At 49.8% G+C, this 26614-nt stretch overlaps 1 protein-coding gene and 1 non-coding gene across 4 annotated transcripts in view; both read left to right on the forward strand.

Moving 5' to 3' along the window:
• VAC14 (VAC14 component of PIKFYVE complex) overlaps nt 1-26614 on the forward strand; it is a 198139-nt gene that overhangs the window by 21246 nt on the left and 150279 nt on the right. For 2 of the 3 annotated variants that reach the window (XM_074968347.1, XM_074968345.1), the window contains exons 3-10: nt 3806-3973; nt 4564-4626; nt 5876-5983; nt 7011-7120; nt 7847-7953; nt 10779-10913; nt 11801-11950; nt 20196-20256. In XM_074968347.1, the coding sequence (XP_074824448.1) occupies nt 3806-3973; nt 4564-4626; nt 5876-5983; nt 7011-7120; nt 7847-7953; nt 10779-10913; nt 11801-11950; nt 20196-20256 (902 nt within the window). Of the gene's footprint in view, nt 1-140; nt 279-3805; nt 3974-4563; nt 4627-5875; nt 5984-7010; nt 7121-7846; nt 7954-10778; nt 10914-11800; nt 11951-20195; nt 20257-26614 lie in introns of those variants that run through there. The other variant, XM_074968346.1, reaches the window with a different exon arrangement.
• On the forward strand, nt 15307-15377 carry TRNAG-GCC (transfer RNA glycine (anticodon GCC)). The gene has a single exon. It is a non-coding gene; the product is annotated as a tRNA-Gly (tRNA).

Raw genomic sequence — 26614 nt, forward strand, 5'->3', positions numbered from 1 at the left:
CAGAAGCTCTCTCTGGTTGTGAGCATCTCACATGCACAACTGAGGTAACATGCAACTCCCCCTATCAGTATTTTGGAATAGGGGAAGACTTTTTTTCTCCATTGGATGGCTTGAATTCTAGCCCTAAACTTGATGAATTTCCATAGAAATCAAATGGCTTAAAGATGAGTGGATTGAAACCTTCTGCCGAACAATTGCAAGAAGACCTGGCAGGAGACTTGGCAGTCACTGTTGGCTTCAGTAGGACTATTGTCCCTGGTTCCTGGCTTAAACAGGAGGTTAGTAGCTTGAGTGTGAAAGGCCATCTCCATGGAAACTTGCTTCTCCTTTGCCCCAGCAGAGCCCAAATTTGTTGCCCTTCAAGGCATACTACAGTCTATTCCCAGGCGCTGCCTCAGAGGGTAAGATGAGTCCTTTGAAGTGGGTGGGTGGGTGGGTGGGGAGTTCCTATCTCGGGTGGGTGACAGCATCTTGGAGAAGCAGAATGGTGTGAGGGGATGGGTATTTGTGATGAGAGGAAGTCATTGGGTGGAAGTCATTATGCTTTGTGCTTTCCTGTTGAAAGGCCCTTAGAGCTTTTGAGGAGGTGCTTGGCCAATTGGGTGAAAACAAAAAACTGTCTTCAAAAACTTCTTATAAATCTAATAGCACTGGACCAGTCAAGTGCAATTTGAGTATTTAACTCGCTCCTGCAATAGACTCTTCACTTATGACCATCTCTCTGCTCATTCCAATGTACGTCATCCCATCTGGGAATAACGGGTCAAATCTCTGCAGGGACAAGGCCCTAGAAACCAGTGTGCTGTACTGTAACTGTGCCTTAATGGGTCACAACTGAGAGTGCCAAATTCAGGCCAAACTACTGAGAAATAGGGCAAACAGAACCCAAAAATGGTGGTTATTCTCTTAAAAGATTTACCAAACCAGCCACAAAAGTAAACTCCTGTTTCACTACACTTGCTAACAAGAAAACATAAAGGCAGTTTCCTTAGGCATTCCAGTTCTTATATCACCACCAAAACCACTGGATTCAGAGATGAGTGGTTCTCTGCAACCAGTCTCATTAAATAATAGGTTCTTCTAATCCCAAAGGACCAGCCACACACCCAGGTCAATATATAACTTAGATCTTACCCAAAAATCATGCTAATGCCAATCCCTTAGTATCTAAACTCTAAAGGTTTATTTATAGAAAGAAAGGAAAGAAGGAGAAAGGTAAGAGTTAAAATTGATTAAAGGAATCAATTACATACAGTAATGGCAAAGTTCTTGGTTCAGGCTTGTAGCAGTGATGGAATAAACCTGCTGTCTTAAGTCTCTGGAGTACATTCACAGCTTGGATGGGTCATTCAGTCCATTGTTCAGAGCTTCAGTTGGTAGCAAGGTTCCTCCAGAGGCTAGAAGTAGGATTGAAGACAAAATGGAGAAGATGGAGCTGCCTTTTATAGTCTCTTGCCCTGCGGCCTGTGCTGCCTTTGTTTTAAACACAAGCTGCCCAGCACATGGCTTGGAAGCCATAGAGTTCTCACCATAGGCATATCCCTGCATGCCTTGCTGAGTCATAAAGTGTATCTGCTGTCTCTCAATGGGTCAGTGGTATAGCTGATGGTCCTTAATGGTGTGATGGGTTCGGTCACAGAGACCCCCTTGGGACTGTCACCTGATGTGCTGAAATTACCTCTGAGTCCATTTTCCCTGATAGCTTGGGACTCCAGAACCCTGCCTTGTTGAGCCAGACACGCTAGCCTGCTGCAGCACAGGCCCAGGATCTGGGCCATGCCCCCCAAACCTGCAGACTTTAACTAAAAACAGCTCAGCAGGTTACCTGTCTCCAGCACCCAAACACCCAACTCCCAATGGGATCCAAACCCCAAATAAATCAGTTTTACTCTGTATAAAGCTTATACAAGGTAAATCATAAATGGTCCACCCTCTATAACCTTGATAGAGAGATGCATAGCTGTTTGCTCCCCCAGGTATTAATCACTTAGTCTGGGCTTATTAATAAACAAGTGATTTTTATTAAGTATAAAAAGTAGGAATTAAGTTGTTTCAAGTAATAACAGACAGAACAAAGTAAGTCACAAAGCAAAATAAAACAAAACGCGCAAGTCTAAGCCTAATACATTAAGAAACTGATTACAGGCAATATCTCACCCTCAGAGATGTTCCAATAAATTTCTTTCATAGACTAGACTCCTTCCTAGTCTGGGCCCAATCCTTTCCCCTGGTACAGTCTTTGTTAGATCCAGCAGACATCTCAGGTGGTAAGCAGGGGTTTTCTCATGACTGGCCACCCCTTTTGTCCTGCTCCACCCCCTTTTATAGCTTTGGCACAAGGTGGGGAATCTTTTGTCTCTGGGGCCCCACCCCTCCTTCTAAATGGAAAAGTACCAGATTTCAGATGAATTTCATTATCAGGTGGCATAGCCACATGTCACTGTAAGACCCCTAGTCTCCATTCCCCATGGGCTGGCCCACAAGTACACAGGAAGACTTTCAAGTAACTGTTTCTGGAGCACCCTTAATGGCCTCCACTTAATATGTTTGCATCAGTGATACAAGTTTATACCTTATTCTCCTAACTCCAGACATAGAAATCATACATGCAAACAAATAGGGTGAACACACTTAGTAGATTACAAGCTTTCTAATGACACCCTACAATGGGTATTTAGCATAAAGCATATTCCAGTTATGTCGTATTCATAAGCATATTTCCATAAAACACATGGCATGCAATGTCACAAATGGGCCATCAAGCAGGATAGACAGTGCTGATGCCAAACTGTGTAGGGGTATCATCCAGAAGCATAGCACAAGTTTGAAATACACACACATACATATCTATAACTCCTAATACAAAGGTGATCCAAACATATAAACAAGATGATCATATCTGGCAAATGATGATATTTTTGCAGATATCTTACGTGGTATAACTGGTTGTGACCAGTGTCTCAGTGGGGGATAGCTATGGTCATTTAATTAGGGTAAACCACAAAGAATGGGGCAGACAATCCCCATAAAGCTGATGGATATTCCAATACTTATAACTTCACATACAAAAATGATACATGCATACAGATAGCATAATCATAACCAGCAAAACATAACCTTTTCATAGACCTCACTCAACAACCTTTATACAAAATTTGCTGCAAATATATAACAGTGGTTGCAACAAGGATTCATACAGTCATATTTTAATCGGATAACGTCACACTATAGCTAATGCATGAGGGTCCGAGAGCTAGGGGGTAGTAACCCATCTGGTCATATTTCCCTCAGAAACCTAGTTTTGGCTACGAGCCTGGGCTCAGTCTAGGCTCAAACCTGATAGCGACGGTGTTTGGGACATGTGACCTCCTGTGATGGGACGAATGTGTTTTGAAGTCTCTGGTTTCAGGAATGGGACTATCGCTGTTCCAAAGAAGTCTTAATGACTTGTTGTCTCTCTATGGTTACGTCCAAATGGTGATCCTGGCATTATCAGGGAGCCAGAACGCAGTGATCTCCGTTCCTGTGCTGGAGCTTGCAGCACAAGGCCTGCAATCCTCCAGTGGTGTTCCCAATACTAATCTGATAGCTCCCTGTGAATCTGGAGCCATGGTGAGATGGTACAGGCTCGCTTGGTATGATCTGGTTGTACGAGCCAATGCTCGTGAAGGTGGCGATGCCTCGTGGCACTGCCACCCATGGCCATGTCCTAGTGCGCTGTTGTATGACATGCACTGCCAGAGGTCAGTCTGTTCCCACCCCAAGTGAGAACTGGCCCTAACCCCCAGTCTTGTTCTTCCATCAGGATTCTGGGCTGTACCTGAAAGAGCTGATTGAGCCGGTGCTGACTTGCTTCAACGATGCTGACAGCCGACTGCGGTACTATGCTTGCGAGGCCCTGTATAACATCGTCAAGGTGGCCAGGGGCTCTGTCCTCCCACACTTCAACGTGCTGTTTGATGGCCTGAGTAAGGTAAGTAGCTTTTCCCCTGTGTCTGCCTTCCCTCCCCCATGAAGGTGCAGAGTGGGAGCCCTCACCTGTCACCCTACTAAAGGGGCCACCGGTGCAGATCCCTCCTGCTGCAAGACAGGGTGTAGGCTACGCTTGGCTTTGGGGCCATTCGGCCCTGCTCTTATAGGAATGTCTGCAGAAGGCTTAGGCCACTACCTTCGCTGTGTCTGTCCCTTGCTCACTGTGGATGCAAGAAGAGAGCTGAGCTGAAGGTAGCCGCCGGGAAGTGGTGTTCAGGCATTTCAGATTAGGCTTAGTGTTTGTCCACCTTCTCTTGCCTGGGTCACACCTTCCATTCAGAGTTGTGAACCCAGCTCTGCCCCATGCAACCATCTCCCCAGGCCCTTCCTGGAAACTCATTCAACTTCTAGTCTGAAAGGAAACTGCTGGCAAGAAATGAAGTTGCATTAACCTGTACAAGTGTCAGGGATGTCTTCTCATGGCGAACAACCTTGGGCACTGCTAGGAACCCAGCACAAATACACTTGTGTGTGTCTTTTTCTCTGGAACCCTGGAACCTGTGATGGCATTTTTGTTTTTGTAACTTGCAGCTTGCCGCTGATCCAGACCCAAATGTGAAAAGCGGCTCTGAACTACTGGACCGACTTCTCAAGGTAATTCCCATTTCCTTTCTTTTAGCTGACTATCCTAGGGACCCATGTCAGAAGGCCCTTGGTGGGGGACGGGGGACAGAGTTATACATTTGTTACATTTCCAGGAGGCTGTACCAGCCAATACAATCACAACTTCATCCTGTGGCTGTGGAAATCGCTCCCTTTCCTGTAGGCTGCTGCTCTGATGGAATGAGATGTTGCTTCACTGACCATCTCCATGCTAAGGCTTCATACACCTGAAATATTACTGGGGGGAGGGAGGAGTTGCCTTTAACACAGCAACGGGTGAACGTTAATGAAAAGCTTATTGGAGTACCTGTCTCCACCATGCTGCCCCGGGGGAAGGCTGCACTGTGATTGGTAGGTTGCATCTCCCTCACCAGGCTACAGAGTGGGGTCTCTACCATTTTTTCTCTCTCATCTGGGTTCCTTGTTCCAGCAGGTGAGCTGGACTGCTCTGTCTGAAGAGTAGAAGCTGCTGTCTCTTGTAGGAGCCTTTAATTCCAGTTCCTGATCTATGTACAGTGTGGTTCTTACCTGCCCAAACCTCCATATTTCCTCCTCCTAACTCATAGGACTAACAGGGCCCTTGACCGCTCCCTTCCCTGCTCCCAAATACCAGCCCAGCGCTTGGCTTGGTGCAGAGTTCCCTGCTGGGGAGATAGCAGAGGGTCACTGTGGGAGAGTCCAGCCCTCCTTACACTCTCCTGTCCACTGTCCCATAAGACTGGAGCAAAGGGATTCACTGTTGCAGGAGATCTGTCATATAGTGTAGGTGAGCCCTAAAAAGGACTAGGGACACTTCTTATTACATATCAGGGTGGTTCAGTCACATGCTGTGGGGCATGAGTTGATTAGTGCGTGAGTCAAGGAAACTTCCCCCCACTTCCATGTTCAGGGTTGTGCAATTGGACTGGTGCATTGTGGGGAGCGAGTCTTCACCTGTTTCTGAAACCTCAGTACTGACCACTGCCAGAGGGAGGATGCCTGATTCACTGACCAGTTAGGACACACCCTGTGGTCCTTTGGCTCGAGGACCAATAGCTGAGAGTCATCGCCCATGCCTAGAATTGGCTGATTTGAGCCCCATCCACTGTGGGTGACTTCTCACTTTCTAAAATATGTTCAGCCCCTGACTCGCTAAAAATAGGAAGTGGCCAGCTGGTGTCTGCACTGGTGCGTAGGGTCTGAGCGCTGGGGGGCCAAGCCCCATCGCTGCCCTAACCTACCAATGGTGGTTGTTTCATAGGACATCGTGACTGAGAGTAACAAGTTTGACCTCGTGGGTTTCATCCCGCTGCTGCGGGAGAGGATTTATTCCAACAACCAGTACGCCCGGCAGTTCATCATATCCTGGGTAAGTGTGTATGGCACACCACTTGTGCCATCTGCTCCGCTGCTGAGGCTCTAGCAAGGGGTGATATGGCTGTAGCCCAGGGCTGTCGAGCTCTTGTCCTCCAAAAAGTTCTAACGAAAGCTATCAAACAGCTGTGGCTGCGCTGCAGCTGGGGTTCAGTGTGCCCATCATCATAGTGTCTAGGCACATGTCCTGCCCTAACTTAGTGGGTGCAGATGCATGATATTCACTTTGTCTTGTCCTCAGACTCACTCATTCCTTAAAAGGTTGAGTCACTCCTAACTTATTTCCTGCAGTTGGCCGAAGCTGTTGGCTGAGTAGCTCTCCACATTTCTGTTGCCATGGACTTGTAGAGTCCCAGAAGATAATGAAAACACGTAGCACATGCCTAACTTGCATAGCACTTTGTACTTTTAAAGTAAGAGCGCAAACAACCCTTCCAGTGCCTGGAGGGTAGATAAGTACCCTCTATTTTGCAGATGGGGCAGGTGTCGTGGATTGACTAGTGCGCAGGATGTGGTGACAGAGCTGGGATGAGAACTTCCATGTTCCCTGGTACTTAGGGCATGGCTACACTGAAAACTTCAAAGCTTTGTCATGGGATTAGCTCCATGAGGGGATTGGCTCCAAGCACTGGGAGCGCGGCTCCCAGCGCTTGGAGCCTGTTTCCACTTGTGCTTTAAAGTGCTCAGACTTGCTCCACTAAGGGGGGGTGATTTTTCACACCCCTGAGCCAGCAAGTTAGTGCTATAAAATGTAAGTGTAGCCAAGCCCTTAGTCCATTGGCCTGCACTGCCCCTTGCGATGGAGAGCCCATTAGGTCATCTAGTCCAGTACCCCCAGCTCAGACAACCGTGCTCTTTACAGTACCACCTACTATTACCAAGTTTACGTGCCCCTCCGTTTTTTCACTATTCCTGCACCAAAGCATCCTTCTGGGGTGGTTTGTTTGTTTTTTTAATTTCTAGTCTTTTCTCTGAAACTCACTAGACTCTTTCTTGTCTTCCTTGCTCCTTCCCTGAGTTAGATCCTGGTGCTTGAGTCGGTGCCTGACATTAATCTCCTGGGTTACCTGCCGGAGATCCTGGATGGACTCTTCCAGATCCTGGGAGATAACAGCAAAGAGATCCGGAAGATGTGAGTGTGGGGGGGGTGCGGAGCACTGGGTAAACACTCTGGGCGGGGGGGGCGGTGCTGGTGAGAGATGCACAGATTTCACGACCCCAGTTTGAGAACCCCTGATGTAGAGCATGGTTCTCCTGCTGCTCTGATCTAGGCAGAGATGGTGTCTGAGAGGCAAGATGCTGACTACTGGGTCAGTGAGGCAGCAGCTCACCATGGGTTTGTCTTCATGGCATAGTTAGCTTGAGGTGTAACTCGAGTGTAGCCCCTAACCCGACTCCTGTTCTCACACACATCTCGAGCTCAGGGGTGCTGTAAACTCAAGCTAGCTGGCCTGGCAGGGGATGTGGGTTGACGGTTAAATGCTGCTGATGCTCAAGCTCAATAACGTGGTGGGGACACAGCTGGTCTGTGCAGTGCTCACAGTTGCTCTGTGCAGCCAGTGTTGTTCTGTAGTGTGGCTGCTCTCTCTCAAGCTGGGCTAACTCAAGGGGAGTTAACTTGAGTGTGGATAACTCACAGGCATGTGCTTGATATTGGAAACGCTCAAGCCCCCTGTTAGGATGAGTGCTGACCACCACAGCTGGTGGGAGAAGATACGTGCTCAGATTCACTGCAGCTAACTGGTGATGCCTTGGCTCTTGATGTCAGTTCATATGTACACAGGAAGGTTGGTGTAAGGTCCCTGTGTTCTGTAGGCTGAGAATGAGTCTCTTAACTGGTTGTCCTTCCGCCCTGCAGGTGTGAGGTGGCCCTCGGGGAGTTCCTTAAAGAGATCAAGAAGAATCCTTCCAGCGTCAAGTTTGCAGAAATGGCCAATATTCTAGTGATTCACTGTCAGGCTTCTGGTGAGTGTGCAAAGCCCAGCATGCTGGATGGAGCCTGGGTGGCAGCCACGGTCCCTGTGACTGTGACCAAAACCTTTGATTCAGGATTGAAGTCTGTTGGTGTAGACGGCACAGTTCTCCTCTACAGCTCCCCTTCCCCTCCGAGAAAACAGGCTACAATCCCAGCACCAACACAGCACTTGTGTTGGATCACGGTTCGCTCATGGCTGAACCAGCACCAGGCCTTGGATGGGGTTGTGTTTTCAAAGGGAGGATGAGCTGCTTTGCATGGGGCTCTGAAAATCCTGTCTTGGGAAACTTCCCACCATGGAATATACTTGGAAAGCTCTTTGATTAAAGCTGACGGAGAATTGCATTCCTGGCCCAAGCATGGGATCCCAGTGTTAGAGTTCAGGAAGCCAGGCACCATACACAGTTAGTATCCGTTCACCTACCAGCATAGACAGGAATTAAAAATGTTGAGGGGTGGGGTTCACAAGCGCTCACCACTACCCCCACTCCTCTCCCATGGAAGTGGGTGAGTTTTACCAGTGCCTTCAGTGGGCACAGTGTGAAGCTGTCAGTGAGTGCATTTGCCAATCACCCTTCAGGTTGATTCACCACCGTAGTCTACTGGTTGTCAGTTTCTCCGCCAATAAAATGGAGCAGGATTCCAGGTTTCTATCGCCCCTTCTGCCTGAGTGTCAAGTGTTGTATAGCGACAGTAGCAGGGGCTTTGCCCCTGACACTGGGATCCCTCATATTGATGTCCCAAATGTCACTGCTCAGCCGGACAGTTTCCACCAGTGCTGTACCAGTGATATTAGAGTGACCGGAGACCTCGCCGCAAATCCAGGCCCTGGTTTGTCCCATGCTCAGAAATGCTTTTTCTCACTCTCAGCAGAATGTGCTTGGAAAGATGCCTTGGTTTAAACAGATTCCTCCTGACTTTATTAGGTAAAAGACCTTGGAGCTGCCCCTGCTGGAAGGTGGGCTCAGGCAATGGCCCGAGGGCTAGAAGCATTGCAAGCGTGGCCAGCAAGTCTGGGTCTCTGGGCATGCTGCTGTGCTCCGTAGCCTTTAATGCTGTCACCCCCGTGAATTACTACTGCTTGCATTACATCGCTCCAGAATTCCCTTCCACAAGAACTTGAAAGCCCTGAATCTGACTGTGGCCATGGGACACTTCTGCCAGACCCCAAACATGCATGGAGTTATCACTTTGTAAAACAAAATGGTGTCCTCCACGCAGTGTGACCTCACACGCCATTGTAGAATTGCATGCCTTGCTAAGTGTCATGGCACACCACTGGATTTTAGGTGTCCCAAGGACTGAAAAATTAGGCCCAAGTGCCTCAGGCTTTCTGTGGCATAGATAATTAATATGTTTAGGGTTTCTCATTTTTGGTTTTACCTGATAAACATGGATAATACACCCCATACAAAAACCACCAAAAATACTTATTTTGATTTGAAAGCGATTGTATCTATTTAAACTCTCTGAATTTACCCATGCCAGCTAAGCCTGTAAACTAGGTCTGCCTCAGTTTTAGAGTGCCAAGTTTCATTTCTGTCTAAATTGGTATTGATTATAAAATAACACCTCTAGCAAAACCGGTGTGACTTTGTGACACCCAGGCCTGAGCAACTGAATCGGGGTAAATCAGGTTATTGATGGAACAGTTTTAAAGGGTTTTATTTGGTTCCGTGCATCCTGCTATGTCTGTGGCCTCTTCACTGGGGTTTACCCCAGCTTCAGCCATCGGGGGGCTCCCCCTGCCTTAACTGCACTAATGCTGCAAGCCTTGGGTGGAGACAGCGTAAACTGCTATAAGCTAAAAGAAAAGGAGGACTTGTGGCACCTTAGAGACTAACCAATTTATTTGAGCATAAGCTTTCGTGAGCTTTCATTGCATCCGATGAAGTGAGCTGTAGCTCACGAAAGCTTATGCTCAAATAAATTGGTTAGTCTCTAAGGTGCCACAAGTCCTCCTTTTCTTTTTGCGAATACAGACTAACACGGCTGTTACTCTGAAACCTGCTATAAGCTGTGATCTGCATTTGTGCAGCTTACTCAGGTCTCAAGCAGGGGTTTGCACAATCTGTGCAAATAGAGGCTGTTCCTGCCTAGACTGGGTGTTCACACTGCTGGTGAGTGGGTCGCTGGATCAGGACAAACCCTCAGTGTGGAGGGGGCTGGAGGCCAAGTGGGAAGAAGGGGGCAGCTGGGTGTGCGGCCAGGCTGGTACCTCATACCAGCACTCACCCTTCTGCTGGCCCCATTAGTTTCTTCAGAATTTTCTTTAAAGCAATCTTCCTGCCCCTTGTGGTTCTGAAAGAGACCCCCTGAGTGGGAGCCAGTGCAATGCTGTCTGCCTGTGTTTGCAGACAGGCCTCTTCAACTGCTACTCTGCGGTAGAACCTGGAGACTTAGGCAGTAAATCCCCTAGCGGCCTCAGGGGAAGGAGGGAGGCATGTAGAGCATACTTGGGCCTCTATGTTGTGGTGGTGACTTAGGTGTACAATTCCTGTGGTGAGGAGCATGTTATAAATGCTTAACATTGATGTATGTACTTCCCTTATGAATGTCAGTGGGGGTTAACACTGAAGCCTAATGATTACCAGCACGTTTACATTTAGCACTTTCACTAAACATTTTTAACATCCAGCTACTCTTGGCTTTTGGGGATAGATCTTTGGGAGAGCACCCCTCACTATGACCCTGCCGATGAAACCAAAACCAGAAGCCAAGTGTCATCTCGTTGTGCATGTTGGGTAATTTGTTGAGTTTGATCCATTTGCGCCACCTGCCTCTTCCTCAGCTCTCCTTGGTCCCTGTTTTCCAGATGATCTGATTCAGCTGACAGCCATGTGCTGGATGAGGGAATTCATCCAGCTGGCTGGTCGGGTGATGCTGCCCTACTCCTCAGGGATCCTGACTGCTGTTCTGCCATGCCTATCCTATGATGACCGGAAGAAGAGTATCCTTGTTACCCAGATCAGGGGAAGCAGGCACTGCTGCCAGGCTCCAGTGTCTCTGCTTCCTCTCAGTCATGTAGTCATCACCAAGCATACGCAGCTATGAACGGGTATTCTGGGGGCATTGTTAAAGCTCCTCAGGGAGCTAATCCCAGTTCTCCTGGCCAGAGAGGGTTTGGTGGAAGGGGGGGAAAGAAACAAAGATTGTTACAATCTTACCTCTCCTTAGGCCCCTAGGTGGGTTTAAATGACCTGACCAGGCCTGGGAAGAAGGGGAACCCAAATAGGTAAGATCTCTGGGGAGGAGGGAAATCGCATGCTGCATGTGTAATGGGGCCACTGCTGGCCCTTGGTGTCCATCAGTGGTTAGCCTGGAAAAATCACCTTCTCTGGCGCATGAGGGTGTGAACTCAGGAATGGCCCCTTCCTATAATGGTGCTTGAGTCTCCTTGAAGCACTGCCTCCGAGCTGGATGAACTAACCCATCTCTGTGGAGGGTGAGCGCTGACGTCTGATCACTTAACAGGACATATCTGGTCACCTTAGCAGACCCTTCCAGCTGTGTACTCTGGTGTGATGTGGGAGCAGAGGATCGCTACTTGGATTCGGGGGTTGCTGAGGTGGGACACAAGGAATTAACCAACCCTCCTGCCACAAATATATAGTTCCCTCCACCCTTGCCCAAAAAAGGGTGGGGGGCAGTAATGAGAGGGCAGCTGTCAGAATGTACAGCTTACAGGGATGCTGTCATGGCTGGACAGGGGGTGTGAACTATGTGGGTTAGGGAATGGGAATGGCTCTGATGTATTCTTCTGGGTCCCTGCTGCATGGCTTGTCTAAGGTGTAAAGCATCTTGGATTAGATTGTTCCTTACATCCTCTCTGCTCAGGCATCAAAGAGGTAGCTAATGTGTGTAACCAGAGCCTGATGAAGCTGGTCATCCCAGAAGATGACGAAACGGATGAGGGCAAGCAATCCCTGAGCCTCCAGATGGAACCCAAGGAGGAATCCCTCTCCCAGCAGCAGGTGACCTCCAGCGGTGAGTCCCTTTTCATTGTGGCTTTGTCAGGATGGCACCCAAATAGTTAGCATTTTGGTGCTTCACCTGCATATCCCAGGGTTGCCTGTTCAGACATATTCCAGTCAAGGTCTTGGGGAGCTGATGGACAGAGCACCTGTGAGGCGCAACATGGGACCCATTTATTAGATGTGTGATTGGGCAGATCGGTCCATCAGAATCAACGAAGCTGACGCTTTCCCCATTGGCTTCCGTTCTTTTGCTGCAGTCCAGTCTGCTAAATGCATATAAAATGTTGCATTTCCTGGCACTTCAAATCCTATTTCACAACTGTGTCCTCAGTCAAGAGAGACCTTCTGATCTGTCTTTTGTTTGTACAGCATGCAGCACAGTGGATCTGCTCCTCCTGATTGGAGCCTGAGGCTGCATCTACACTGCAGGGACTAGCACCAAAGCTATGTCGGCATAATCACATAGTGTAGACACAGCCTATGCCAGCAGAAGGGGTTTTCCATCTGGTGTAGGAACACCGCCTCAACACTGGGGGCTAGGTCAGCATAGCTACAACACTCAGTGGTGTGGATTTTTCACACTCCTCAGCGATGCTGCTATGTCTAATGCAATTTTAAGTGTAGACCAGGCCTGAGTGCTTCCGTAATATTAAATCCTAGAAACCATTGAGCATTGTAACTTGGCATGCCCCTTTACATTGCGCAGTCTAGCCTCAATATAGCCCTTGCTCAGTCTAAAGTCAAATGGCTGCAATGCAGTGGTTGTCTGTGGAAGCTATTGTTTGAGCATTTACATCGTGGTAGTGAAATGATTTTTCCTTATTCCTGGTTGTGGGTTATGTCAGTACATAATTAACATGGAATCTAGGGACATGGCTCTTGCCTTTTGCATAGGTCCTTGTAAGCTTCATTATTTGGGATTGAGGAGAATTGTAATGACCTCACTCAAGTACCAGTACAGCCCAAGTAGTGTGCATGTGCATCCCTAAACTTTTTTTGCCACTTGCCAGCTACCAAAGTATTTAAAGGGACTTTGTCACCTGAAAAATCACATTTCTGTCTGAATTATTTTGCCTTCTACTATAATGTAAAACCCAAGGTCACTGTAATTGACAGACTTCTTTCTCCAGTTTACTTTATGTACTTGACAGTACCATGTGTATTTGTTAGGTGGTAATGCGCAGGAGCCCCTGTCAGAGACCAGGACTGCATTGTGCTAGGTGCAGAACAAAAAGAGGAAAAAAGACACAGTTTCTGCCTCAGAAAGTTTGTAATCTAGTCAGTTTCATGGCTCCCCTGTACAGTTTGTGAGTTTCTCTTGCAGAGCAGCGGTGGAAAATAAATCCTCTTTGAAGATAAGAAAAAGCCAACACTGAGTAGATTTCCCCCCAGTGTGCAGTCTGGGACTGTGATGGGGCCCACTGTGCACCCCTGCTTGCTGGGAGCCAATCAAAAAAACAAGGTTCAAGCCAAACAATGTACAAGCCTAACAAGTGGCAAGCGAAAAACTAGCCAACAAGCAACTCACAAACCAATTAAGCCAAAAAGAAGCCCAATTTCTGTGGTCCCCCCACGGGTTTGGCATGTCTGGTAACAACTAGGATAAATGAGGAAAGGTTAGAGAATAACCCTCCCTCCCTTTTTTCATTTTGTTGTCTTTGCCCACTTGACAGCAGTATGCATAGTCTGTCACTGTTTCTGCTGCATGGTCTTTTTCTCCTGTTTGTGTTGACATTTTAAAAACAGAGGAAAGAAACATTCAGAATACAAAGACTGTAGAACAAACTGCCCTGAAGAATCACAGCACAGGTGAAATACATTAAAACTGCATCTAAAGAATTGTTGAAACCAATTACAATCAAGTTGATGGAACCTACATACACTTACCAAATTTCAGGATCTATCAAACCTGTGTACTACCCATATTGCTATGCTGGTCAAAAACCTGTACCCTGCTACAGATAGACTTGGAGCAGCCAGCAGTGTTCTGTGTGTGCTGTCAGCACCAAATCCTGAGTAAAAAGTGGTTTGACCTTTGCGCAAAATGGCAATCTGGCAAAAACCCAGCTTACCTTCAGTCACTCCTCATATTCTGAAGTGGCATGGCATGCTTTTTCAGCCATGTCGCCAGGATGGACAAAAGCATCCCAGCACACTGTGCCCTCCAATCTCCATTGGCATGTGACGGGGTGCACACTCTGACCCTGCCTGGCATTGCCTGTGGGGCCACTCCAGAGAGACAACTGTCCTTAGTAGACTGTGTTGTGTCAGAGTGACCACAGGCAATGGCATCACACCTGGCATTGTGTAGCGAATTTCCCAGTTCTGTCTTAATCCTAGGAGTCAATGAGTCTTTGGGGCAGCATGTAAGAGGACATGTAAGTGATCACAATGGTAATAAGAGCAACAGTACTTCACAAGTCTCCTGTCAAGTCACTACATGGTAGGTCCTTAGGATCTTTTTAAATGTGGCTTGATCTTCACCCAAAAAGTTATTTATAGGGGCTATCCTACTTATAGCCAACAGTTGACACAGAAGTGTGTTTAGCAGTTAACTCCCCCTCACCTAGAGGTCTGGGGCAGTGACCATCTTTTTGTTGTGTTTGTGCAATGCATAGCAGAGTGGGGTCCATGACTAGGGCTCCTCACCACCACCACCAATTTGAATACTACTTGCTTTTAAGGTAGCATCTACATTAAGAAAATGACCTAATGTATTGCTGACAATGGCTATCGGCAACAGGTCCCCTATGATGTGCCTGTTTCCAAAACAGTTAGTCTTGATTGCACTCAAGAGCATGATCATCCACTGACTCTCAATCACATTTTCTGCAGGGGTGTTGAAAATAGGTTCACTTTACCTCTTTGCCATTGGCTCAGGACAGACTGATGCAGATGACTGCTGTCAGAAACAAATGACTTTTCTAGTGCATGCAGGGCTTTCAGGCCGCACATCCACAGCTGGCAACACCATTCTCCTAGTAGCCAAGATAACAAAATCCATGAAAGACATGGGAGTGCGATCACTCTTGTCTGGGATTTGGGGGCTGGCAGTTTCGTTTGTATATGGCAGGGGTGGGCAAATCGTGGATCGCGAGCTGCCTGTGGCTCTTTTTCAGTTAAAATGTGCACGGCTCACGGAGGCTGCACCCTGCCCTGGCACTGGAGGCCCAGGCTTGGCATATCCCAACGCTTCCTTCCCTGGCTGCAGCCCTGCTGGGAGGTTGCAGGGCTGCAGCCAGGGAAGGCACATCCCAGCACTTTCTTAGATGTTTCCAAAGCAGGACTGTAACCAGAAACTTCCTGACTTTCACCATGTGTGCAGCATGAACAAAACAGCTGGAGAAGCAGTTTTTTCCAGCTGTAGCATTGGTGGTTCAGTGGTAGAATTCTCGCCTGCCACGCGGGAGGCCCAGGTTCGATTCCCGGCCAATGCAAGAGCAAGGCTTTTTTTCTTAAAGTGATTGCCAGGCACCAACCTAACCCTCTGTCCTAGTTAGCCCTTTCCAGGGGACTGACTAAACAAATATGAAACCGAGTAAATCCCATTTCTAGCGCCATGGGGAGAGGAGCGTTCACATTAAATATAACCCCTGTGAATCACCCCTAGTTCTAGTGTTGCAATGTTGCGGTGTTCTCACTAGGTCACACTTTACCTGGTCTCTGTTCAGTTGCTGACGTAGCAGCTTCAGTGTATGTGACGAGCAGTTCCTGGCCCGGGGCGTCCCTGGGACTCTGGGCCTGTCTGCGCTATGGAAGCACATCTGCAGCTCTGCCACCCGAGCGCCAGCGATGCCCCCGACGTCGATGGTGGGGGGTTTCCATCAGTGTCAATATCCCACTTCTCCAAGTGGCCTGAGCGAAGTCACTGGAAGAATTCCTTCGCTGACCTAACTGCACCTACAGCGGGGTCAGGCTGGCTTACGTACGGCGCTTGGGGTGTAAATTTTTCACACTCCTGAGTGCCGTGACTGGGTCGATCTAAATGTTGTGTAGACCAGGGCTCAGTCCTTAAACGACTGGTCTAGCCTTTCCTGCAGCTGGGATATTGGTGGCTCGGTGCAGAATTCTCGCTTGCCATGGGGGCCGCCAGCATTTGATTCCTGGCCAGTCTAGGAGCAGCCTTTTGAAATGTAAGCCAGTCTATCTGGAGGGGTGTGGGACTGCAGTGTGAAATGTACAGCCCCAGACTTCTCTTCCTAGGCTGAGGTTTTCAACCAGCTTTGCTGCTTCAGTTGCTGGTTGACACACTGCCAGCCTTTTGTAACCATCGGAGAGCAGGTGCTGCTCTCTCCCTCCCTCAGGGTGCTGGCTTGGGCACTGCAGAATCTGCTCTCCAGGGACTCTGAGCTGAGCAGGAGCAGAATGAACAGTGTTCACGTCACCCGCTCCTTGTACAGAGGCAGATCTGGCCAGGGTGGGGAAGGCTCTGACTTGGATCTGGATTTCATGATGTAACCAGTATCTCGTAGCCTAAGGAATTGTATTACCAGGAGTAGATTCCAGGTAGCAGCTGGAGGGGTTCAGGAAGGGGGGGTGGGGCTGGAACATAAATCAGAAGGTGCGTAGGGAGGAAAATATTTCCCCTTCCCCACCTATTGTTGAATGGTTTAAAAACCAGTGCAATTCCCAGTGATATGTGCTGCTTCAAGAGCCCTGCAGCCAGAGGCTTTGTTCACCCCCAGACCAGCTACAGTATGAACTTTCCTATCATGCCTATTCCCTGACCCAAATGGACCAGTTCTGGGTCTGAGAAAGCCAGCCTGTGTGGCATTCAGGCCTTCCCTTGCCTGTCAATGGAGGGACTGGTCAGTGCCAGATGGGGTGGTATGGTTTGCGACTGGACACCCTGCCCCATTACTAATTGGACTGGGACCCAAGAGGTCCGTTCTCAGAGGTACCAGTCAGTCACTGGATGGGGAAATGACCAGATCGTCTAGTTCAGTTCCATTAACTTAATTTTGGGGCAAGGTTGGAATTTCTTCCTCTGAAGTTAGGAAACCAGTTTGCAAGCCTTGATGGTGCTAGCTGGGTTCCTTTTCTGTAAGGGCTGTGGCAAGATGGCCGATGTTAGTCTGGTGGGTCCTGCGCTTTTCTTGGCGGGGAGCTAAGATGCCACCCTTTGCCCCTGCTCTTGGGTGCCAAGGGCCCCACTACTAGCCCGGGAAGGTGTTAGAGGGGGGAAGTGGGGGAAGGGTCTGGGTTTGCTCTGAGTCCCAGCCCCTCTCAACCCCTGTGGGTTTCTTACCCTCGTCCCCCTTAGGTGGGGTTACCCTCGGTCCTTAAATGCTGGGGGGAAGGGAGTCTCCCTGCCCTGCTGGGGGAGGGTCTCCCTTCCTTCAGTTCTCAAGTCTTCCAAATCTCTCCACACACCTCCAAGCTCCAGTCCTTTTTCCTTCCTCCTCCTCCTATGCCTGCCTGATGCAGGGGGGTTTTATTAGGTTCCTAACAGGGCCTTAATTGACTGCAGGTGCTCCGATTAACCTGCAGCTACCTTCCCTAGTCTACAGGGAACCACGCCTTAATTAGCCTTGAGCTTGTATATTTCCCCTCTAGCAATCTCCCACTGCTCCTTGGCCCTCCTGTATCACACATCTCTTCTCCCCCCGCTCAGCACCACGGGGTTGGGTTACTTGGGACGAGAGACAGTGTTGTCGTGACAGGTTGTCCGCGTTGCCCTGTTGGCTTCCGGTACTATGCTGTATCCGGAAGTGGAAAGGTTGTAGGGATAGAAACCATCTAGTCACTCGTGCATTCTTCTCCTTGTTTGTGTGCATCCATTGGAGTGGGGCATGGTCTGTCACAAGGGTGAACCGCCGCCCAAGCAGGTAGTACCGTAGAATCTCCATGGTCCATTTAACTGATAAACATTCCTTTTCTACTACGGCGTACCGTTGTTCCCTGGGCTGGAGCTTTTGGCTAAGGTAAAGGATTGGGTGCTCCTCGTCCCCCACCATCTGTGAAAGGGCGGCCCCAAGTCCTACCTCCTGAGGCGTCTGTTTGTAGGATGAATTCCTTTTTGAAATCTGGTGCTATGAGCACCGGGTGGCTGCAAAGGGCCATCCTTAGGTCTGTGAAAGCTTCTTCTGCCGTTTCGGTCCACTTAACTATCTCCAGGCCCCGAGCTCTTATCAGGTCTGTCAGAGGTGCTGCCCTTGTGGCGAAGTGAGGGATGAACCGGTGATAGTACCCTACTATCCCTAAGAATGCTCTGACTTGCTTCTTGCGGCTTGGGCGAGGCTATTCCTGTATTGCCTCCCCTTTGTTCCATTGGGGCTTCACCAGGCCCCTTCCGACTACATACCCGAGGTTTCTGGCCTCAGCTAACCCTATTGCACATTTGGACGGGTTAGTGGTGAGGCCAGCCTATCTAAGAGCATCTAGTACTGCTTCCGCTTTCCCCAGGTGCATCTCCCAGTCAGGGCTATGTATTACCACATCATCTAAATAGGCGGCAGCATACTTGGTATGGGGTCGAAGTAATCTGTCCATAAGTCGCGGGGGGCCCCATGGAGCCCCAAAGGGAGGACGGTATATTGGGAAAGGCCATCAGGTGGAGAGACAGTGGTTTTTTCCTTGGCGTCCTCAGCCAGGGGAATCTGCCAGTAGCCTTTTGTCAAATCCAAGGTGGTTAAGTATTGGGCCTTACCCTAACTGATCCACCAGCTCATCAATATGTGGTATTGGGTAGGCATCGAATTGGGATACCTCATTTAACTTCCGGAAGTCGTTACAAAACCTCAGGCTGCCATCAGGCTTGGGGACCAAAACAATAGGGCTGGACCACTGGCTGTGAGATTCCTCAATCGCCCCAAGTTCCAGCATCTTCTTTACTTCTGCCCTAATTTCTTCTCTTTTTTTTGCCTCTGGTATGCGATAGGGTTTTATTGTCACCCTTGCTCCAGGACAGGTGACTATATGGTGCTGGATCAGCATTGTATGGCCTAGTTGTGTGGAGAACACGTCTTGGTTCCTCTGGATCATTTCAACAACCTCTGTTTGTTGTTCTGGGGCTAATTTGGGGATATCTTTACCTGCCCTTGTGGGCCATCTGCCTGGGATTGAACCGGCAGGACAGCCAGGAATGTCTCCCGATCATGCCAGGGTTTCAGTAAGTTGATATGGTATATCTGCTCTGGCCTTCGGCAGTCTGGCTGCTTCACCTTATAATTCACTTCCCCAACAGCTTCCACGATCTCATAGGGTCCATGCCAGCTGGCCAGGAGCTTACTTTCTGTTGTTGGTACCAGCACCCGTTCTCCTGGTTGAAGTTCTTGTGTTTTTGCCCGACGATTGTCGTAGGTTCGTTGGGACTCTCGTGCTTTTTCCAAATGCTCTTGTACTATGGGGGTCACTTGGGCTGTTCGTTCTCTCAGCTGAGCTACATGTGTAATGACGTTCTTCCCCAGGTTGGGTTGTTCCTCCCATTCCTCCTTCGCGATGTCTAATATGCCACATGGGTGGCGTCCATACAGTAACTCGAAGGGGGAGAATCCAGTAGATGCTTGGTGAACTTCTCGTATTGCAAACTTCAGGTATGGGAGGAGGGTATCCCAGTCTTTTCCGTCTTGGGCCACCACCTTTTGGATCATGCTCTTGAGAGTTCGGTTAAATCACTCAACCAGACCATCTGTTTGGGGATGACAGACCGAGGTTCGCAAGGTTTGGATGTGGAGCAGGGTACATAAGTCTTTCTTTACTCTCAACATGAAGGGAGTCCCTTGGTCTGTCAGGATCTCCTTAGGGATGCCTACCCTAATAAGGCCTTAATTGACTGTAGGTGCTCCAATTAACCTACAGCTACCTTCCCTAGTCTACAGGGAACCACGCCTTAATTAGCCTTGAGCTTGTATATTTCCCCTCTAGCACTCTCCCACTGCTCCCTGGCCCTCCTGTATCACAGGGCTAAAGGGGGAGGAAGGCTGGGCTGAGGTGGATGAGTAACATCTAAATGCTAGGTGGACTTGGAGAGCTATAGCTTGAGCTTGTCCTAGTGAAAATATCCTCATGGCCACCTTCCTTCACTAGAGGGCGCCAGGAGAGAGTCTAACATGGGTCCATACACAATGTAAAGTGCCTGCTGCAGTGTGGTGATGGACCTGAGGGTGAGCTCTTCCAGAGGCCTGAATGACTGTCTTCATTGCACAGATCTACAGGGTACTGCAGTGTTCTCCAGTCAGGGGGATGAGTAGGAGTCGCTGTCTCAATCTGCCCCATCAAAGCAGCTAACTAGTGCTCCTTTGATCTTCCTCTAGGCTGCCTGGAAGCCTCCAGCAATTCTAACCTCAGCAGCTCCAGTGTCTTCAATGCAAGCAGGTAAAGTAATGGTTATTGCTTGAGAATGGCATGCGTGGGATACAGGTCAGTGAGACCTCCTTTCCCTTTTGTTGAGGCGGGGAGAGACTTGGCTGGGATAAGGGTGCAGGTGAGGATGGAGGGGCGTTGTCAGGGCTGCGGTAAGGGCAGCAGGACCAATACAGGTGTGCTGACAAGGCTGTCAGAGGGAGGCCTGGCCATGCAGGCTCTGGCTCTAACCAGTGCCACTCCTTAGCTCTTATAGACTCCAAACTCCTTTTTGAGGGCCCCTAAAACAAGACACTTGGCCTTCTGGGAGCTGGCATGCCCAAGGGAGGGGTGGGCATTTGTGAGGCAGGAGCTCTCTGCAGGGGGTGAAGGAATCAGCGCTTCAAACGCACCAGGGACAGAACCGCGACCCCACCTGTCCCAGCCTTCTCTGCTCACCCCCTTCACTCTACCCAGCATGAGACCCTGATGACTGAAAAGGGGAGGCTCCCGGCACAATTCGCAGAGATCTCCCAGAGGAGGGGAGAAGGCGAAGTAAGTTCAGCTGTATCCCTGCCTGCTTGGGAAGCCAAGGAGATCACTGGCCTATTGCGAGTCTTGTTAGCTCAGCTCCATCCAGGAGGTCCCCCCAGCAATGGATGCTGCTCTAGGAATCTAGAGAGAGAGTGGGAATAGCTGCTGTACATTTCTGTCCTGCACAGCTGGGGTGAAGTTGCAGAAACTCTGCATGGGGTCAGGTTTCAGAGGGGCAGCCGTGTTAGTCTGTATCAGCAAAAAGAACGAGCAATCCTTGTGGGACCTTAGAGACTAACAAATTTATTTGGGCATAAGCTTTCGTGGGCTATGAAAAGCCCATGAAAGCTTATGCCCAAATAAATTTGTTAATTTCTAAGGTGCCACAAGGACTGCTCGTTGTTTCTCCATGGGGTGCCCATTTGGATATATTAACCATCAGCTCCATACTGTCCCACATTCCTTGCGCATGCACAGCTTAATGAAAGGCTTTGTTCTAAGCTTGGGTAAAACCTGAATAGACTGCAATACCACCAGCTCACCAGAGAGTGTCACTGTAACTCAGGTGTTAATATGCCTTTGCACTAGTTTAAAGGCACACAATCAAACTACAGTCCCATCTCATGGGTTACTGTACCTGCTGGAGTCCTCCTGTTAGGTTTTTGTGCTTTACAGTCCTAAGCCCTGAGTCAGACACACATGTGCTTAACCGTAAGTGCAACAACAGTGGCCATAGAAGTCACTGGCGACTTGTCACCTGCTTAAAGTGAAGTATTTATCAGTGTGTGCAGTTTTGAGTTATCTTCTCCCCTGTGTGTAACACAGCCTGGAAACTGACTAGCCAATGGGCTGTCAAATGCACCAAGTTAATGATAAAAGCCTTATACTGCAGTGTGTTAACTACTCACCAGTGGGCCAGTCCTGGAGTGTCCTGTCCCCCAGCGCACCACTGCCTTCCTTTGGAGTGTCAGGTATCTTTCCTGGAGAGGGGAATACCATCCCAGATTTGATGGGCTGATCTGCAGTGGGCCCCCCATCATTACTGGCATAATGGGAGACCCAAAGACCTCACCTGATATCAGAACCCCTTGTGCTAGGCGCTGTACAAATGTGGTAAGAGACAGTCCCTGCTCTGAAGCGTTTACAACCAAAGTCGACACAGAGGGTGGGCGGGGGGAAGAAGTGTAGCGAGGTTACATGACTTTTTTCCAAGGTCCCCCTACAGATTAGTAGCAGAGCTAGGATTAGAACCCACGTCTCTGGGTTTCCACGTGATCTCGAGCCACTAGACCAGGGGTGGGGAAGCTACGTCCACATCCGGCCCACCAGCCAATTTAATCTGACCCTCAAGCTCCCACTCAAGTGGGGTCAGGGGACGCTCCACGCATGCATGCTGCGGCTCCCGGAAGCAGCTTCATGTCCCCCCACTCCTGCTCCTACGTTTAAGGGCAGCCAGGTGGCTCCGTGCGCTGCCCCCCTCCCAAGTGCCGCCCCCGCAGCTCCCATTGGCTGTGGCCAATGGGAGCTTCAGGGGCAGCACCTGCGGATGGGCAGTGTGCAGAGCCGCCTGGCCGTGCCTCCGCGTAGGAGTTGGAGGAGGAACACGCTGCTGCTTCCAGGAGCTGCTTGAGGTAAGCGCTGCCTACAGCCTGCACCCCTGACCCTCACCCGTGTCCCAACCCCCTGCCCCAGTCCTGATCCCCCTCCCGCCCTCTGAACCTCTTGGTTCCAGCCCGGAGCACCCTTCTGCACCCCAAATACCTCATCCCCGGCCCCACCCCACAGCCTACACCCCCAGCCAGAGCCCTCACCCCTCCCGCCCCCCTCCAACCCGCTGCCCTAGCCTGGAGTCGCCTCCTGCACCTTGAACGCCTCATTTCTGGCCCCACCCCAGAGCCTGCACCCCCAGCCAGAGCCCTCACCCGCTCCTGCACCCCAACCCCAATTTCGTGAGCATTCATGGCCCGCCATCCAATTTCCATACCCAGATGTGGCCCTCGGGCCAAAAAGTTTCCCCACCCCTACACTAGGCCACCGAACTGTGTCCCTTTTAATAGTGCAGTGAATTTTTTATACCCAAGCTGTTGCTGATGCAAATTTCATCAGTGGACTTTACACGTAAGATGTTAAATAGAATTCGTTTAATGGCCTGTCGCTTCAGAGCCCACTCGCGCAGAGCATTCACTGCTGATGCGGACGGTCTGCCAAGCTGATTTCTCAGGAGCTTTTTTTTTTTTCCTTTAAATCGTGCTGGTGAAGTGTGCGGTGATACTGGAAATGAGCACCCTCTGCCCACAGGGCCAGTACAGCACAGGCGGTGCTGGGGCAAGTTTCCCCACACCCTGCCATTGCACCCCATCTACATTCTGAAGAGATGGATGCGAGCGTTGGTCAGTTTCTGTGCCAGAGGCCTCTGTGGCTCTCCAAAGTGAGCGTCGGTGTGGTGGCTGCTCTCGCACTGTCGACCTTTGTCCGTTAGGAAACGGACTGAGTCAGTGGCTGGATGTGAACTGTTGTTGGTCACTCTCCATCTGGGTTGGAGACAAGCTGATGACAGAGAGAGAGAGAGAAGGCTCCTTCAATCCCGTGAGCCATCCAGTCACGCATGTTCCAGTGAAGCATTGATGCTGATGGATCTGGAGCCTTAGCCCCCTACTCTGAAGAGCCTTGCAAAGGGATGCAGATCAGCTCAGGCAGATGGATGGGGTGATCTAACAGGGCTCCCCCATTCCTGACTTCTAGAATAGTGTAGCCAGATGTCTTTTTAAAATGCTGCCTAGGTTCTTATCCCACCTGCAGCCTCCTCGTATCTGAGCGCCGTGCAATCCATGCATTAAGTGACGTGACCATCACATGGGGCTTGCCCTTGCTCTCATCCTCTCCCCGGGGAGATAGATGTGTGTGTGTGTGTGTGTGTGTGTGCAGTGGCATGTTTTGTTTTGATAGGGTTTTGTTTGTTTTCGGATGTCCATGCTGCTCTTTGTTTGTTGAGAAGGCAGGTTACATTGGAGTACAAGGTGGGAAGGTTTCTCATGGTATTTAATTCCTGGGGGAGTCTGATCCATAGTCTGGGACTGGCCCCCTAGAATGTGCTCTGTCCTCTGCAGACGAGTTCAACCCACGTGCTAGGAAATTCTGTTGTACGAGGGGAGTGGAGATGTTGACCATTCTTTATCCTGGAGCTTTGAACACCCTGGGCCCAGGGTATTGAGCACCTTGAAGGGGACTCTCCACTGGCTTCCAATAGAGTGTAGGACAGGGGTGATGTGTTGCTGAGGCGAGATCCTGCAGTGTTTTCAGAAGGCGGATGGCTTCAGGCCCAGGTATGTAGCAAGTACTGGGCAGCTTTGACACAAACTAATTTACACTGCAGAGTGTTAACTACTCACCATTGGGCCAATCCTGGAGTGTCCCATCCCCCAGTACACCACTGCCTTCCTTGGGAGTGTCAGGTATTTCTTCTGGAGAGGGAAATACCATCCTATATTTGATGGGCCGATCCACAATAGCAATTCCTATGTAAAAGCCCACTTCTTGAGGTTAAAAGGTGACTCAAGATAGCAAAGGGGCAGAGCTACTTGGATTTTCCCCTGTTAGATGTTTTCAAGGACCTGAAGCTGGGGTGCACTGGGTGCTACAGATGCACAAAAAATCAAGGAAGGACATATTAACAGTGGGTGAGGAGGCCCCTTCCTGGCATTTAATGACTAGCTGGGGAAACTGAGGCCCTGAGGCAAAGCCAACTCAAAGGTAATCGTTGTTGTTATAACCCTAGTACAATGGCTTCCCCTGGGCATTTTCTTCTCTTGCATGCTGAGCTCTGTGCTGCTGCTCTCTGGTAGCAGTACTAGTCAGTCTGTTCTGGTTTTTTAGCCATTACTGGCATGGAAGAAGCAAAACTCCCTTGTTGGTGACACACAACAGCACTGAACTCATTCTGTTCTGCCCTTTCCCCCACTCTGGGTGTGTCTAGCTCCTTGTGGCAGGGACCATCCGCTATTGTGTGTGCACAGAACCTAGCACAGTGGGGCCCTGGTCCACAACTGTGGCTCCTAGGCACTACAGTACCACAAATAATTAACCTTCTGTACCAAGCAGATAACAACATCTGCCATTGGGGCTAGGGTTACTTCAGAGAGCGGAAGTAATGGGGCGGTGGATGTGTCTCAGCTGAGTGGAGGTTAGAGAGCAGAATTTGCAGGGAGCCTTGTTTCAGAGCTATCCTAAACCTTTTGAAACAGGAGACGCCAGGCAGGAATTAGCAGTGGGTTTGACGGTCATTGGACTAGCTTACCCCATCCCGCATGAGCGTGGCTCTGCCCCACAGCAGGAAATTCCAAGGGATTCATTTAGCTTCCAGGGATGCCAGTTCCAGGTGGCTATGGGTGTTTATACAGACGTAACTCAGCCACGTGCTCTTACAGGAGGGTTCAGTCTTGGACAGTCACAGAGCATCAATCACTACAGCTGCCAGATCTCCTCTGTTCATCCAACGCTGCCCCTCCCTCCTAGTGCATTGCCATCAAGCTGCTGTGCAGCTCCGGATTTTGAGGCCTCCTAGCAGTGAGAGCTGGGCAGTGCCCTGCCTCTGCAACAACACGAGATTGCTTGCAGCATTTGCTTTGCCAGGAATCTCAACTTGAATGCCTAGATTGTGGAAGGGAGTGATTGGCAGCACAGCACCCAGCCGTCTTGTTTGCACAGGTGTACGCAGACTGGGCTGTCAGGCAGCCTGGCTCTTGCCTAGTCCCTAGCTTGGACTGTGAGACAGGACCCCTGCCATCTGCCACAGAGCACTGAGTTGGACTCTGCTCACTCCTCATGCCAGCTCTGCTTGTGAGCAGTGACTCTAGCTCAGCAGAATGCAAGGCAGCATTGCAGCTATCCGCGTTCGAGGCCGTGCTGCCCAGTGCATCCGCTCGCTCTGCCAGAGGCTTAGTGACCCTCAGACTGGTGCTGGGCTGAAATACGCCTCCAATCATTGCTACTGCACTCCAGGCTCTCCCTTCCCCTCCCATCTGATAGGCAGGGGAAGGAATCCAGGAACCCAGAGACAAACAGCGAGTGAAACCCTCAATACACCCCACTTCTTGGGGCAGATGTCCACTGGCCCCAGTATTCTCTGTCCATGGCCTCTGTGGCAGGAAGATTTTAAAAAAATAAAATAAAAATTCCCATCCCCTAAACAGGGACTGGGGTGATCTCCTTCCAGGGGTGGATGGGGTCTTGTCTAATCTTGCTACAGAGTTCCATGGAGGTGGGGTTAGAAACTGAATGGATGGGGAGAGAGCAGGGGCTGGGGTTTGAGAGATGTGTACAGAGAAGGGAGAGTGAAAAACATGAAGGACTCCGCTCAAGGCAAGAAAGGAAGGGGAAAAGGTGACCTGAAATGAAAAAACTCTATTGTAAGACTAATCAAAGGAAACCCAGCAAGGTGGATACGCTGTTGAATAGAGCACAGTGCTTGTGTTCCTGTCTGTCACCCCGAGTTCCAGCTCAGGAGACCCATTGCAGTAGAATGGTGAGAGACTCAGTATTGCCCTGTGCCGGCGAATCCGGCCTGCACCCGCCAGAGCACAAACACTTTGATGGTGCTTATTGGAGCACTCTGAGCTGCAATGGCAGAGGCTCTTCAAGCCATCTGTGAGGAGCAGATAGTGGTGAGGCTGCTCTTAGAAAAGCTGCTTTCAGAATGGCCTGGGATGGAATGAATCCGTGAAAGCTGTTTCTGTAAGCCCTACTCGGTTTGCGTCTTCTCTGCGTTCGTGGAAGGCCGTTTCAACTTCTGCTCTGGTGAGGAGTGTGGTGGGGGGGAGCTGAATGATGCAGGCTTTACTACTCCTGAAGTCAGTAGCCG

This window comes from Natator depressus, chromosome 12 (assembly GCF_965152275.1).
Source record: "Natator depressus isolate rNatDep1 chromosome 12, rNatDep2.hap1, whole genome shotgun sequence".
In the NCBI taxonomy this organism is placed as follows: domain Eukaryota; kingdom Metazoa; phylum Chordata; order Testudines; family Cheloniidae; genus Natator; species Natator depressus.